The sequence below is a fragment of the Anser cygnoides genome, chromosome 7 (assembly GCF_040182565.1).
Source record: "Anser cygnoides isolate HZ-2024a breed goose chromosome 7, Taihu_goose_T2T_genome, whole genome shotgun sequence".
NCBI classification, from domain to species: domain Eukaryota; kingdom Metazoa; phylum Chordata; class Aves; order Anseriformes; family Anatidae; genus Anser; species Anser cygnoides.
The window spans coordinates 20,035,518-20,051,862 of NC_089879.1; the positions used below are offsets into that span (position 1 = coordinate 20,035,518).

The 16,345-nt window shown below is 42.9% G+C and overlaps 1 protein-coding gene across 2 annotated transcripts in view; it reads right to left on the reverse strand.

Moving 5' to 3' along the window:
- Positions 1 to 16,345, reverse strand: part of PKD2L1 (polycystin 2 like 1, transient receptor potential cation channel) — a 23,972-nt gene continuing 7,627 nt past the window's right edge. Inside the window, exons 4-17 of one of the 2 annotated variants that reach the window (XM_013201494.3) lie at positions 16,060 to 16,173; positions 14,584 to 14,711; positions 13,306 to 13,562; positions 12,121 to 12,345; positions 11,550 to 11,778; positions 10,991 to 11,161; positions 10,134 to 10,315; positions 8,088 to 8,208; positions 7,361 to 7,459; positions 6,426 to 6,547; positions 5,968 to 6,085; positions 5,605 to 5,741; positions 4,659 to 4,806; positions 1 to 4,255 (exon numbers count right to left, since the gene is read on the reverse strand). In XM_013201494.3, coding sequence (XP_013056948.1) covers positions 4,043 to 4,255; positions 4,659 to 4,806; positions 5,605 to 5,741; positions 5,968 to 6,085; positions 6,426 to 6,547; positions 7,361 to 7,459; positions 8,088 to 8,208; positions 10,134 to 10,315; positions 10,991 to 11,161; positions 11,550 to 11,778; positions 12,121 to 12,345; positions 13,306 to 13,562; positions 14,584 to 14,711; positions 16,060 to 16,173 — 2,264 coding nt within the window. In that variant the 3' untranslated portion in view covers positions 1 to 4,042. The remainder of the gene's footprint in view (positions 4,256 to 4,658; positions 4,807 to 5,604; positions 5,742 to 5,967; positions 6,086 to 6,425; positions 6,548 to 7,360; positions 7,460 to 8,087; positions 8,209 to 10,133; positions 10,316 to 10,990; positions 11,162 to 11,549; positions 11,779 to 12,120; positions 12,346 to 13,305; positions 13,563 to 14,583; positions 14,712 to 16,059; positions 16,174 to 16,345) is intronic. The other variant, XM_048069250.2, reaches the window with a different exon arrangement.

A 16,345-nucleotide genomic window follows, 5' to 3' on the forward strand; every position in this document is an offset into this window, starting at 1 on the left:
CAGCGGAGGTCTTTTGAGAACAGTGGAGGACAGTTTGCAGGTGTGTCTGTTAATGGTGCTGAATGATGTCTGCTGGAACACCAAATACTTTTCTTATGGTATCTCCAGAAGCTCAGCTATATTTGTCAGGGTATGGGGATTCATGTGTTCCTTTTAAATGTGCCAAGTTGGACTTGCTCATTGGTGAGGCAAACACGCCATGTTCCTGAGAGACACAGCAAAGAGACACTGCAGGAGCTTCCGTTGCTCATGGCCGCTGCTGTCTGGGGCTACCTCTCATCAGCCTGAGTCCATTTTCAGACATTGCTGCTATGCCTCCCCCTGTACAAGCCAGTGAGTCTCCCCATGCCTCACTCATGCTTTGACACTGTGGTTGTGACACTGCTTTCTCCTCCCGGCTGGCTCTGTGAGCTCATTAACCACCCTAATGCACAGCAGTTCTCTGTGAGACAGGAGCTCCCCAGCGGGACTCTGCAGTCTGTATGGGACACCTTCCAAATTGGAACAAAACACATACGTGCTCCCACTATCGAGGAAAAAAAACACTTTACTTTCCTCACGAGACATTTGTCATCTAAATAATACCAGCTGCTGCTGGAGGCCTAACAATGTGCATCTGAAAAAAGCAACTACATGAACTTACCATTCAGTGTGTTTATGTTGTTTCTCAACCAGCTTGAACACACAATTGAGTATTACACATGAGTGATTGCTGGGAACAAGTAATTGCCTTACTGTGCTCTAGGACACATTGTTTACATGACAGCATGTCAAGGAACAGACCAGACACAATTGCATGGAGATGTACATGTAAGAGAAGTCAATACAGGCACAGGAATCAAATAGTAACAGAGCTGTTTTTACACCCAGTGACACTGACACAACCAAAATCACAGCACATGGTGAGGAGAGTGGCCTTTCTGACTAAAAGCAGGGAGAAAGGAGCTCATTGACCAGATTCTGGCTGAGACCCAGGAGACCCTGGGTTCTCATCTGATCCCTGGCAGCACTCCCTGCCAAAGTTTCTCAGCAGAGGAGTATGGAGACTCCACACTCTCACTTTGGAGGGAAAGCTGGCTTCCCAGGTCTTGGGCATGAACAAACCCAACAGTGAAACATCACCATTTTGCTCCTCCAATAGCCTACTGCCCTAAATAGCAGGCTATGTTACACATGACCTGGTTGCCTGAGGACGATTGTCCCTGCCCTGTTGCCACACCATCATGTTTTTGCCTCAACTACCTTCCCTGACATTTACAGGGGTCTCTGAAAGAGAGGAGAGGTTGGGTAGAGGTTGGCTCCTGGTGTGCAGTGACAGCAGGGCTCTCATGCTGCCCTGCAGTGGCTGCAACATCCCTGCCCCTGTGGGTGAGTTGCACGAGGGAAACAGGAACACCGGGTGGTGCCAATAAACAAGGAGGTCTCATGCCAGCTTCTCGGCTGGGCAGAAACACTCCCCCTGTGAGAAATCTGAGACTTTATAGAGCAAGGCCTCACCTTCTTGTTTCTGGTGGGACCTGGATGCAGGATCCTGTTGTCCTCATGGTAATTGCTATGCTGAGGAGCAGAGCCTCATCCAACAACATATCTTCCACCGACTCTACCAGCACAGCATCAACCACCTGAAGCAGACAGTTGCTGCTTGGATGTCTTCCATGGTGTCAAGCTTAGTTCTTCACAAATTCCAAATTATTTGATATCTACGCAGTAATGCCCAGTCCATCTCCTGCTATTCTAAGTTTCTGGAGGAGGTAGGCACCCCTCCAGAGATTTGAAAGAGCATCTTGGTAATGTTTTTTGCTTGTTTGTTTGTTTTTGTTTCAGTTAGGTCTCAGTAATCATTGTCTGCTATTGAGGCAGGATCTCAAACAAGGTCTAGCAAATGATTTTAAAGATCTTTCCTCTCTACTTCTTGAGATGCAGAGCAGCCAGTTCATTAACCACAAACTTTCCACCTGCAGTCACAAACATGCTTCAGTTCTCACATCTTTAAGGGGCTGTGTGTGCTATTCAATCTAATTAGAAGCACATAGTTCTGATGGATTATCATTTTGCAAATAGATTTTCTGTTTAATTAAAATTTTCAAGAGTTTCTCATGTCTCTGACATAGGCCATTTTCTCCTGAGTAAGACAATAGCTTCAATGCTGAGAGTAGAAAGAAATAAGCAGTATCCTTGCTCTGTGTTCATCTGGAAAAGCTGAAGGCAAAGAGCTCTTGCTCAGTTCTGCATTGAATGGAACTGGGAATCAAGAACCATGGCAATGTCTCACAGGGAAATCTCATCCCCAGCAGCAGCTGGTGGGACTTAGAGCTGTGTGACCTGCAGGTCCTGGATCCACAGCTCCTGGCTGAAGTTCAAGCTCCCTGTGGGCTGGGTGACAAGGTCACACAGCTCTTGCTGGGCTCTTGCAGCTGAATGACCCTCTTCTTCAGTTTGTCAGTAATGTTGAATAGCTGTGACTGGAGCTTGGGCCATCTTGGGACAGGGCTGATCCTCCTGAGGTCCCTCAGACGTTCCCAGGGAGGCTTTCCCTCAGAACAGATGGACGCATCCATCTTGGAAGCATGGCAATACAAGATGGCACTGCACAATATCCCCACTAAGCCTTTCACTGTGCTGCATGCACATTAAACAGCACAGCATTCACCTGACTTGTTAGCAGTGGTCTGGTACAATTCACACTTCCATTGGCTTTAAGCCTACAGAACCTACTTTCTGTTAACTATTGTGGAATACCAGCAGTTAACATACTTCAAATAACCTTTACAGTGGTCCTGTCCTGTATGTTTTCCCCAAGTGACTTTTTTTTTTTTTCAGTCTGTAGGTGGTTGCCTTTCAGTGGTGAAGTGATCTCTAAGTTTTGCCCCTGCTCATTTCACAAGATGATCTTGTGACAGCATTCCTCAAATATATTAACCATTCATGTGCTTGTTAGGGTTACAGTAGCATAAGCAACACAAAATTGAACTGATGAGCTGGAATGTAGAACAACAGGCCAGATTCTCCAAAGGTGTAAATCAGGTGCTGACTTATACTAGCTGCAATATCTGCGCCAACTGCAAGGAAACAGGAGTCTCCAAGTGGAAAATGCCTGGGAAAGAAGCATCTTGCATGTGATTGAGAAACTGATGTTCATCGTAATTTTCACAATATTCCTAAACTGAAATTGGTGTCAGCACCCACAACTGCAAGCAAAATCATTACCTTGAGAAAAATGGGAAGTGTCATAACTTTGTAAATACGGTGCTAGTTTTGTTCAGTATCTTGAAATACAATTTAAGGAGTGTGAAAATAGACAACATAGAGATTTTTTGGTGCCAACACCTGTGTTAGAAACTATGAAGTCTGTTCCCTAACTTTCAGACCCAGGACTCTACCAGTAACAGCTGTTTCTCCATTTGTATTTCAGATCTCCTCCTAGTTACACTGGGAGTCAAATCTCGTTTTAATTATCCTGAGTTAGATGTTTGTATCCTCTTTTCTCAAATTCTGAATCTAAGGTACAGAGAGGGTTACCAATGTGTTCTGGAAACAAATTACAACAGAACAAAGTTGGTGGTAACCAGGTAGATGCAAATAACTATTCTCTCCTTTCTATCTCACACTAATGATTATATTCTGCCTTGTTTACACTTTTACCACCTCTTTTCCTGCAGACAATTCTGAGAGTAAGCATACATTGTAGAGAACAAGTTGCAATTTCCCACTTTGGATCCAAGTGTTTCCAGAGCTCTGAGGTCTTTACATGTTGGAAAAGTATAGGTAAAAGTACTTTAAGTTGTCCTGTTTAGAGACAGAAACCTCATATAATGCCTGGTTCCAAATTTCCACCTAGTTCAGAGACAGTGGGGCTGGAAGTTTCAGGTCTGTGATATCACACTTCATTACACTGGTAAAGAGCATCCCTGATTTTTCCCGTCATCAGTCCCTGGCAAGAGTGGTGTCTGCGTTCAGCTGTTCTGACTATTCTAACAGCGGGGAAAAGAGCTGACAGTGACTTAGTACTGCGGGAGCCAGATTGGGAGCACTGGGCTGTTCACTAGAAGTGCACGTCAGATTGCAGCTGGATGTTCTTGGGCACCTGAGACCCTGGTACACTTGACCTGGGCAAGATGGGGCAGACTCCATTTTGGGAACAGCTACCACTTGGGTTGTTTCCCTGTAGACATTCCACTCCCCAGCCTTCTGCTTCTTTATTCACCAGCTGGTCTAGGTTCTCGGGGAGCAGTTCTTCCTGACTGAGTTCTTCGTCCTGTTAACCAGAAGAAATTGTGACCTGCTTTGTTAGCAACATAGCAAGAAGTCTAGCAGCACTCCAGGAGAGAGACAAGGTGTACATGATACTTAATAAAAACCCATTTGTTAAAGATCCAATATAATGTTTGCTGCAATGCTTTGATGAATATAGAAACAAGCTTTAGACAGATGAGAAGAGAGACAACCCTTTTTGTCCTCTACAATAATGTTCACAGAAATCCTGTGTCACTGCTTGTGACCAGAGGAGGCTGGATCATGCAAAATTCTGACCCTGCCCAACCCTTTTTGTCTTGCATCAATGGGGATTTGAAAAGCAAAGATGAACCAGGCCCATTCACACAGCAGGGCTGGTCACCTACCCTGAAGTTGGTTCAAATGAGTGGTGGAGTGCTACCAACCTTCCTACCACTATCCAGTGGCTTGCCCATCAGGTCCTTCCTCTTGAGCTTGTTTCTTTCCAGGACTTCGAGCTTGCTCACCACTGCATCAATCTTGGAGCCAATGCTGTTTATGGACTGTTCCAGATGCAACACACGTTGCAGGAGGCTGGGGAAGACATGAAGAAATTTTACAACTTTTTTTCTTGCGATGAACAATAAGATTTGCAGCAGGTATCCCATGGGCAATGGGCCAGATCTCAATCAGGAGTGAATGCTCCACATCAGAGATGCTGATTCACACTCACTGAACACATAACTCCCTGCTGCACTGGATTTTCATCTGTGATCAGTGATTCTGCAGGGGATGGATCCCAACCAGTTTGGATTACAGTCCAGACACCTTATAATCACATTATTATTTAATGTTTTACCCTCTTCTCTTTTCATGTGGCCCTATGTGAATTGCTTAGTGTTTCTCAGTAGCAGAATCGGGATACCCTCATTCTCTGTGCTGTATTTATCCAATGCTCCTGTCTTGGAACAAGCAGCCACATGTTATTCTCTGGCATGGAGGATGACATTTAGCTAGGCTATAAACCAAGGATATTTATTCCCACAGGGACTCTGTAAAAGTATCAACTTTCCCTGGGCAGGTTATCCAGGCTACCTTCTGACCTGAAACATGACAGCGTATTGCTTGTGGCCAGCTGACAGCTGCAGAGTTTATTCAAGAGGCAGAAAAAAAAAATCTCAGCCTGATCTTTTACGCGAGCAAGCAAAACACATTACAATAAATGCCTTGATTATTTCCTGACCTGATCAGTTACACGTATGCAAGATAAAAAGGGACAAGATCTTACTGCAACTGCTCAGGACCAGTGTGAACAGTTACATCAGGGGAGAAAGCAGCAGGGATCAGACTCTTATTTGCAGAGGGGTTAAACTAATACCAGCACCAACATACACTTGGAACTCTTCTTTGGAGACCCAGCTGGCCTTATTGGCATGGTTATTCTTTGCTTCCACATAGGTCAGACTCTCATCTAAGTTGTTGCCACCATAGGATTTCCCCAAATTTTCAATCTCTGTATTCAGAGCAACCTGGAAGATAGATAAAGTTACTCCTACAAAACTGGATATTAGCTGTGTGACAGTTTCACTTTGAATAACACACAGCTTCACAGGCAGGTCACATACTCAGCTGCTATTCAGACAAAACTGGAGCTGTGTTGCCTGCTTCGTTTACACCACAAGCCCCAGTAGTCCTGTGACCACTTTGGAATGATCTCTACCAAACAGAAAGTTTCTTTCCTTGCCCTTCTTTTACCCTTTTTGCCTCTAGGTCATGCTTCATCTGCTGCTGCTCCTCTTCATCAAGGATGTGGTTGCCATCTTTGTCAAACCTGGAGAAAGCTGCCGTGATCTCATGGTCTGCATGGCCCAGTCTGCAAAAGAACAGAAAGGGAAAGCTCAAGGCACTGAATTACACAGGCAGGCTCTAACCGTGCAGGAACACCTGTTTTGAAATCAGTGTATTGCTGCCTCCTGCAAGGGACAAACTTAAATATCCCAAATAGAAAGGAGACAGCAACACAACCCCACTTAGATCAGGAGATTAAACATGTGAGGAAAAATGATAAGAACTATCTTGTGTGTGTGTGCATCTGGTCTGGTTGCCCCAGTCTGAGCTAACTGCTCTCTAGGTTTTGAATACCACAGAATTTAAATTACAAGTGTGACTGAAAGAAAGGGATAAATGGTTATCCCTCAGGTGGACTCACTCACTCTTTCAAACTGTTCTTGAAGTCCTCAAAATCCAGTTCTTTAGTTCCATTCTGCAGTGCTTTCTGCACATCAGAAATCCGCTCCTTTTTCAGCTTCAACCTCATGAGTGTCCGGTTGTAACTCTGTTAATAAAGGTGTAAATGGGTATGGAATCATGTAGGCAGAAGAGTGAAAAACAAGAAAGAATTGAAAACACATATGGGTGAAAACAATATGGGTGGAGCAGATGCTGAGTAATGCAAGGAGGTTTTGAGCTTTCCATAAGTACAGATACAACGCGATAAAGTATGCCTCATTTCTAAACTAGCATCACTTCTTCAAAGCAACACCAACACGGTACCCAAAGTCTCCATGAGAAAATTTGTTGTCTGCTTTTCTCCTTCCGAATCTGCCTTTACCTGACCTTCCACTCATCAACTGCTTAAGATAATGTCTCAAATACCATTCTTTGCAAAATATTGGTTCTAAAGCATAGACACTTGTGAACTTTCAGGACCTTTTCTGGAATTTGCCCATGGGAAATCCAGATGTAACCCACCAGATTTGCGTCACTGTAAAATGCTCAGATCATCAAAGCAGAACCTGTCACTTTATTTGTTATTGATCGAAGTGCACAGTATTAACTATATCAAGGACTGAAGGAGCTTTGTCAATAGACTATCCAGGGAAGGAAAGTCACTGAGAAACTCTACCAGCATTCTCAAGCAACAGGATTCCCCCAACCTTTGCTTCATTGTCTTCCGATTGCTAAAGCATCGGGAAGCTTGATCTATCCCAAAGGGAACTGTGACTCCTGTTGCTACTGTGCATGTTAGAAAGGTGGACCTGGAGCTGGCAACCAGTTTTTTCTCTAGTAAATTCCACATAGGTCAGGAACTCCAAGAAAATGTTTCAGGATTTGGCTAGAAAGTAGAACAGCTTTTGCTATTCATCACCTGCTTCAAGATGTCTGAGAGCTGCAGCTCATCCTTCTGGCTTGAAAGTTCCTCCTTGACTTCTGAGTAGGTGTCATTGATGATGGCCAGAAACATGTTCTAGAGAAAGGAGAAGAAAATAGTTGAATTAGCTTGAGTCACCTTGCCTGCTCCAGCAGCTGAGGCAGCAAGAGACAGACATAGCTGTGCAGAGTTTAGTTAAAAAAGCAGCTGTTTTCACATGGGGCATACCTTGCGCAAATTAAAGTGGGCAAAGGAAAGGACTGAGAGGAGGGCCTTGCAGCTAGAACAATGGCCTAAGATACGTTTGTTCCCAGGTCAAACACCTTCTCTGTTAGCTTCTCATGCAAGATCTTAAGTTACTTTTGGATCCCTGGTACTCAGAATTTAACATAATGAACAACCCTCTGGGTCCATTGCCTAGGAAAACAGCTGAACTTATCCTCTTGAATGCAGGTACCACATGAGTGGCATTCCCAGTCTGTTTTACTCTTCAAGATAAATGATGGAAATATGGCCCTTAATCTCCCTGAGTATCAATCAAATCCCTAAATGCAATGAAGTGTTCTGTGTCTACTTTGGTCTATTTGCACCACAAAGCTGTTGTAAAGGAAACTTTCTTTCTCTCTAAGCATTTGCACTGCACCTAGCACAGGGGAGGGATTGCTATGAGGGGTCTCTCCAACACTGCTGTCAAAACAGAGGCAAGGAGGCCTTTCTTACTTACCAGGAGCACAAAGAAGACAAAGAACACGTAGGTGACAAAATAAATAGGCCCAAGGACCCTGTTGGCATTGTCAATAGAATTGTAGTCAAAGTCACCAAGAATGATCCGAAACTGGGTGAAGCTGGAGGAGAGGTAGAGCACAAGGTCACACAAAGGCACATACATTTATTCTACCCCCTAAGATAGTCCTGAGGAGAACCCTGAACCCAGCTGCAGCCTGCATGGTCACAGGCAGAAGCCTGTGAGAGAGAGAGGTAACCTCTCACAGGACCAGATGCCAGAGGACTATGGAGCACAGGCTGAAAAACACTGCTATAGCAGATGCCTCCCTAACATCACGTATTGCCTGACTGGGCATGTGGACTGAAGGATTGTCCTTCTTAACTCGCTTCCCTGACACCCTTCCTAGGGTACTCATCTACCCACTGTTCTTGCCCCCATTTAAGGTGAACATTATTTGTGGGGCTTCTCTGGAAATTGGCCACTGAGATGACTCTGCTAAACAAACGAACCAACAAACAAATATTCTGAAATTAAAAAGGAAAAAAAAAAAAAAAGGAAAATAGAGACAGAAGGGACACACAGAGCATGAAGTTCTATGCAGAGAAAAGGGTCTTGACATCCTGGAGTCTGAAAATCTTGTCTAGGAAATGCAAAGCTCCATTTTGGACTCCTTACTTTTGGTCTATTGAGAGAGCTGGGAATGTTTTTCATGTCTAAGAGAGAAGAATATGGTTTTGCTTCCTCTTTGGTTCAAGTTGTGCCAATTCTGTGACGTTGAAATGTCTTCTTCTAGTAAGAAATTATTTATATTTCTTCTCCTTTGAAAACTTCTACCTTACATTCTTTAAGCTACTATATGGCTTGATTTAGGAAGCATCATGTTAAATTTGTGTTAAAATTGGCATATTATATGACTACTAACTTTCAGAATTACCTGTTAAGTTGAGGCAGAACTGTTATATTAAAATCAGATATAAATGTAAAATATATCAAATATAAAATAATTATTTTAATTGGATAAGCATAGCTGTCAAATATCAACCACTATTATATTTAATTTTATATATTTAGTATTAATTCCAACACCCTTATTTTTTATATTTAATGTTTTATATAAAACAAAAAAAAAACAGAAATAGTTTCTGACTTTTTCCATTTTGGTGTTTAAAGCTAAAATCTTGATAAATGCGTTACTTCCAATCTTTCTTTTGAAAGCCCTGAAGCAAAAAACAGTATTTGTATCAAATCTTTGTTTTTATTAAAATGCACTATCTGAGGAAAAACAGACAAGTTTTCAAGCAGCTGTTGTACACTGAAATGATGTGATCAGTGGCTTTATCTAGAAGCTAGAGAATTTCAAAGCTCCAGAGCTTCTATCTAGACCTCTCCCTTATTAAAGAGAAAACACTTTGAGCTTACCTCAAAACACTTATTTTGAGTTATTTAGTTCCTACTACCAGAATTACAGAGAAGTTGAACCTAAGTAGACCAAAAGCCACCTGCTGGTGTATAAAAACACAATTGCCAAGGTCTCAGCAGCAATCAGAACCATTCTACCACTTTTATGGACCCACAGCAGATGAGAAGATGACATAATGACCTGGTGAACAGAAACTATATTATCAGCTCAGCTACAATACTTTTCTGCAGAATGACTATAAACTACTCTGCATGCAAAGCGTCCTTGGTGTGCCTAACAACTCCACATCAGCTGAAAGCTGCCTAGACTACAGCAAAACAGAACTGAACTCTCAGCCTGAAAAGGCTGGGCTTTCCTTTGACCCAAAAGGCTGCTTATAAACACCAGACAAACAAAAATCTGTCTGTAACCTTCAATTTTCTCACTACATTCTTTTGTCCATGAGGATGTTATAGGTGTGGGACTGTGAGCAACATTTTAGCCATCATGACTTTATTGCATGAAATACAATGGGTGTCTGCTTGACATCCATATTTGCAATTGGGGATAGTTTGGAAAGCAGTTAAAGTTCTTTTGATGACAGCTGGTAATGATGAAAATGTGTTTACAACTAATACACTTACATGCATTTAACAAAGGTACTGAAGTTTTCCACTTGTGTCCCAAAAAGAAGGTAACCCAGCTGGGCATAGGCAAAGAAGACAATGAAGAACATAATGGCAAAGCCCAGGATGTCCTTGGCACAACGTGCCAGTGTGGAGGAGAGCTGTGTCATTGTTTTGTTAAAGCTAATATACTTGAATATCTGCAAGAAGAAAGAACAGGGACAAAATTAGGCCAAACCATCAGCTAGATCAGTCTCTTTCCTACACATACATGCTTACTAAAACAAGAGGTTATCTATGGCACCAAAGCACCGAGGAGACAGCCAAGCTGGGGCAATAATGGTCTAGAGTTCACATTGTTTGTCCTGGGTGTGCCACCATCTTACTATTGGGTCGTAAATATATGACTGTTCCCTGTGTCAAATGAAAATGTGAAGAGAGAGTGCTATAAGGACAAATATCTTGAGGATAGTGAGGATAGCTGAATACAGTATGGCTTTTCACCATGCCAAGATGCTTTGGTCAAAATGCAAGGTACATACCAATGGACAAGTCATTTCCAATCGCTGGGTGGCCACCATGAACATAGTATAGAATGGACAAGATTGCATTGTACTCAGCATTTTCAAAAGCCTTTTACACCACAACTTCTGAACTCCCTCTCTGCTCTCTCCACAGAGCTGGCCTCAGAATGCAAGGTGAAAAGCTGCCTGGATTTACTACAAAACAGAGCACATGACACTCGAGGAAATCCTTCCCTATTCTACAGCTGTTACCCTCATTCTCTAAGAGAGATGGAAGAGTTAGCCCCCAGGGTATCAGGTGGAACAGGTCTGAGACTGGAGCCCAGGCACCCCCTGTGTCCCCTACAATACCTTGATCCAGGCAAAGAATAAGTTGACTGCATTCATGTTGTTGTACTGAGTCTGCCAGAATGCCAAGAACTCAAAGTCTGCATAGGTGTCCGGGTGTTTCAACAACTCCCCCAACAGTCTGTTCACCTCAATGGTGCGAAAGATGTGAAAACCAATAGCAACAATGGAGAGCTGTGAAGAGGAAGGATCTGCAGTGAGTGTAGAAGTTAAAAGTGTCCACAGATATTAAAGTGCCACAGAATTACTTGGTATCACACTTCATAACTACACTGTACTGGTGGGGGATGGAAATAAGGTCCTAACGCACTGAGTGATGACCTGACTTCACACCCTCTCAAGCATCATTAAGGAAAGAATTTTCTTCTAATACCTGATAGAAAAGCACATGTCCATTTACTCCGCCGGTCCATTTTTCTATTGGAGCAAAAATCATGTCAGCTCTTGTCTTATCTAGACCAGTTTTCCCATTCTTTCATTAGTTGTGTCTCTTATACCCCTCTGCCATTTCTCTCCCTTCCCCCCCTCATTAAAAAAAAATAAAGTGTGCAAGCATCCTCACCAGAATGACAACCACATCCAAGATGTTCCAGATGCTGGTGAAGTACTGAAGCTTGTGGATACGCAGCTCCAAAATCTCCTCCACCACATAGTAGAAGATGAAGACACAGAAGACAATTTCACAGGCAACAATGAAGAAGTCCCATGCACTGACATATCTTATAAGCTTGACTGTCCGGATTTGCCAGGAGGGGATGGCACCACCAGTGGCTGGAAACTCAACCACTAACCTTGAAGGGAACAAGAAAGCACTGATAATTACAAATGGTGGGATGGAAGCATCAAACCTGAGTATGAGCTATCCACCAAACTGTGACTGGAAGAGTTGTGCGTGTGTTTATGCATTCTTCTCTCTGCTGCTTCACTACTCATGACAGAAAAGCATGAAAGGTCAAAAGAAGTGAGTCTACTTGTGTCAGAAAAAACAGCTCTTCTTGCTAATCCATACAATATCTACTGATGCCATTCAGTCCTACACCCTGTAGTGGACCAGATTATTTTTGCATTTTAAGAATCTGTGGCATTAAGAAACAAGTGAGAGGCAGAAGAATTTCCAGTGGGACTCAGCCTACCTCAGAACACAGAACAGATTGATATTTGCATTATACACAGAGAAATCAATGAAGACAACTCGTGTCCCCCGATCCAGCCATAACTTCTCCTTCAAGATTTGCAGGGCTTCAGCACTCTCTTCTCTGGTCAACTTGAGGTCTATGTAGTATCCTCCCCCACTATAACTGGTTAGTCTTCCCCAGTGAGATGAGCCACCCAGCTCTTCCTCAGAATGGTACCTCCACCTGCAACAGACAAGCCATGAGAAAAGACATCACTTACCACCCACAGCCTTGGATAGGACCTTGCAGTCAGGAGAAGTGAAACTGCATCTTCAAAGGACAGAGCAGTTTAATCAAAGAGTTGGCACATAACTCCTATTCCAGATCTGAGCTTACACCAGTTCTTCACTGTTGATAGATTTCCGATCTAGTGCTTCCCAGTAGAGACACAACACATCTTGCCATACCATGGAGGGAAAATTCTGCAGGCTCATTGGCTATGCCATAGCCTTGTTTGCTTTTAAGGTTATGCACAGAGTCTGTTGCATTGCCTCCTACCATGTTGCACACAGTTCTCTGCTTAGAACACTCTTGCACGCAAATTTCCTTATGAACAATAGCTTCTTTTTCACAGATCAAGACTCTAGCATCAAGCAAGGGGTTATTAAATGGCAGCTGCCTCACTTTATTATAGAGGAAAATCCACATCAATTACATGAATCATCAGTAAAAAATAAATAAATAACCAAGTGTGATGGTGATTTTACATGTTATATTCCATCTCAGTGTAGAATTAGAAGTTAAGAAATCTGGGTCTTAAGAAAATGGTTCAGACACCTCTGTCTGAAAAAAAAGGGGGGGGGGGGGCAAAAAAAAGCTGGGAATAGGTTTTCAAGATGAAAGAGGTGCACTCCCTTAAAAACAGACAGCAACGTCTACCTAATTCTCATCTGGATTTCTCATGGCTTTCTCAACAGGTCCCACTCTAACATTCATCCTGTCTCTCCTCAAAGAGGCTTGATGCAAAGGACTTGCTGCCTCTAACTGCAAGGGGAATTCCAGCCTTGTGTGAGAAACTCACCCCTACCATTCATTCTGCAGCTCAGCATATCTTATTTTAACCAGAAGAGACTAATTTGGGGCAATTTAAAAAATGTAAAAATCACAAATATTCCAATCCCAAACAGCAGAAGATGTACTTACGCCGTTCCATTGACAAGTCCAAAGGAGAATCTTTCCTCCTTGTCTTCTGAGTATACATCATAGCAGCCTGAGATTTCCTCCTTGAAGTCATCATGGACCACACAGGAATTGTTCTTCACCTTCAGCTGTCGCATCCGTGGGACACCCAGAAGCAGGTTCTCATAATAGATGTATGACTGGGTATTGTGTGCTGCTAGGGACTCATTGTTGTACCACTTTGTCCAGTAAAGATTATCCAGAAGAGGACCTTGTGCATACTGCGTGAGAGGGAGAAGAAAGCAACTGGTTCGTAGCCTACATATCGGAGGAATTTTCTTAGTCTGGGCTTGAGGTAAGACCTGACCCACACTGCTCTACTGGTAGAGTTTGCGTTGCATATATGCTAAGGAGGGGAGCCCCCATATGGAGCTGGGTGGAGCTGCAGGGTAGGAGATGGATGCTGTGCAGCAGGGTGGTGTGGTGGACCCTCTCAGGCCTGTAACGTGCTTGCTGCACCTTGTTATGCTAACAAAGAGACAGGGGCCCTACAACCTCTTTGTCCCTTCCTCTTCAGGGAACACAAGTCTGGAGGAACTGTCCTAGCATGAGGTGTGAATTATTAAAACAAGGTGGACCAGTTCCCTGTAACCAGTGAGGGAAACTATAGTGCCATAGTTCATTGTGCTTTTTTAATATATCAGAAAAAGGCAAAGCTAACTGACAATGAATTTCTGGCTGGCCGTTAGAGATAGGTGGTTGCAATATCTCAAAGACATTCACCGTGGACCATATTATTCATTCTCCAGTTCTTTGATAAAAATGTGACAGATCCCAACATCTTGTCCCCTTTTTATTTTCTTTGGTAAAAGTCAGTGCAAATTTTAATCCAGTTTCTCCATAAAGAATCTACAGGTCAGGTCAGGCCATGCATAAATTACAGGTTAATTACACTGATCCCACAATTGCCCATGCGAATGGAGATAAGATTATTACTAAGAGACCAGCATGAAGACATTAGACTGCAGGATTCAAAGCTATGTCTGTCACAAGAAAGCCTGGAATGGATTTTTCTGGACACACACAACACTTAGCCTAGTCAGTATTCTGGCTACAGTGATATAATGTTTTAAATCAGTGTGTACTCTGCATGCAAATGATAGCATATCTACTGCTAGTAGCTGGCAAGCAGCAGTAGAATGGCTTGCTGAAAGCACTAGGTAGCACATTCAGAGATAACTGAATATCCCACCCTAGCTGAGATTTCCAGGGCTCCCCATGCCAGGCTAGATGTTTACTCACCACCCAGAAGTCAGCCATGCTGCCAATGGACTGGAAAGAGACACGGCTGTCCGAAGAGGTCTGCAGGAAGAGCTCAGACATCACTTTGGTGTAGTAATAGGCATTGGAACTTGTCATTCCATATGTCACTAAGAGAAGAGACAAGAGGAGGGTCCTCCCTTACACCTGAATATCGGAGCCTGGTATATACATTCATTTTCTGCATAGCTTCTACTGTTGTAAGTAAGCTGAGCAAGGCAGAAGAGAAGAAACCTTGAGAGCTCTAATCACATTACTTTCTTGATTGCTTAAGGAGTTCAACTGTATTTTCTGCATCTTCCAGAATTTAAACTGCCAGACTGACCGATTTTAAGAGTTTAAAAGCCAAAGAAGACCATTGGATGATGCAACTGAACATCCTGGGTAACATTTTTTTCCCCCTCAGAGAGACAAAATTTCTGAGAGAAATCTTCTTTCTCAGAACAAAATTCATGATCTGTATTTTGTGTGCACTTAGTTCTGATCTAAAGCTATGAAGGTATAGAGACTACCCTGTTGTGGAAAATTCCAGGCAAGTTTTTGTCTACCAAAAAAAATCAAACAAGTATATGTTGTTTCGACTACCCAGAGCTCCTCCCTGCAGAAGAGCATCCATCATGGCAGTCACTAGGAACAAGTCCTACTGTTGAAAGGATACTGTGAAAATAAAACAGCAGATATTCAACATCCACCTCCCAAACACTTCTAGATGAGTCAGTGTGCGACTGCATGTACGTCTGTGTGCATGCCCTGGTTCTTCAGGAAGGACTGTCTCCCTGGGTCAGTGTGATAGTAACTTGGGTTGGTATTGTCTGTCTATCTCTCCTGCTACAGGGCCCCATGAAATATAATCCTCTTCACTGTTCTGTGCCACAGGTGCTCATCTGTGATAATGAATGAACCTTCCCAAAAAACAAACAGTCATTGTTCTAACCACACAAAAGCCATTAGCATTCAGTACAGGGCTGCATTAAATCTACCCAAGAACAACACAAGCTGCCATCTGCATTATCACCTCAGCCACCTCACCAGTCTCAGAGACAAAAATCTCTCTGAACCCCGTGTCTCTGATCCCAAGAAGTTTCTAGAGCTGCTGTCTGAGGTTTGAACATTTGCTGTGAAACTAAATCTGAGGTTTTAACATCTGCTGTGAAACTAATCTCGCTGTGCAGATTCTTCCAGGACTGTGATGTCAACAGCTGGAGCTGATTATGTGGTTTGGGAAATTCTACTTAAATCTAGCAGGTATCAGTTCAGTCCAGAGCAATTGTCAGCCATTTTACTTGTGTGTGCAGCAGCTATTCTGTGAGTCAACAACACACCTGCTTGCTGCAGTGATTATACATACAATCAATTTAACACCTACAACAGGGTGAGGAAGTCTAATAATAAAACCTCGCCTTCTTCCCCTCATGCTACACACAGAAAAGACAGCTATGAGATAGGATATCTACTTACATAGACAAATGTCCACCAAGAACACAATATAGACTAGAAGCTCTCGTAGAGTGGTCTTCACATAAAGCTCTCTGTTTTCAGCTGTGTTCTCAGTGAGCGTAGTGCCCCACAGACCTGAAGGATGTAAAGAAAAAAAAAAAAGAGAGTTTTGATGGCCATTCTCAAAGACTATGGGAGGAGTCCTATTCCCAAAGAATGCTCCTGTCTTGTGAGTTACTAGATTTTTGTCACTTTCCAAAACAGAAACATTTTTCATCTCAAAACTTGACTAAAACTTGTTAAATAA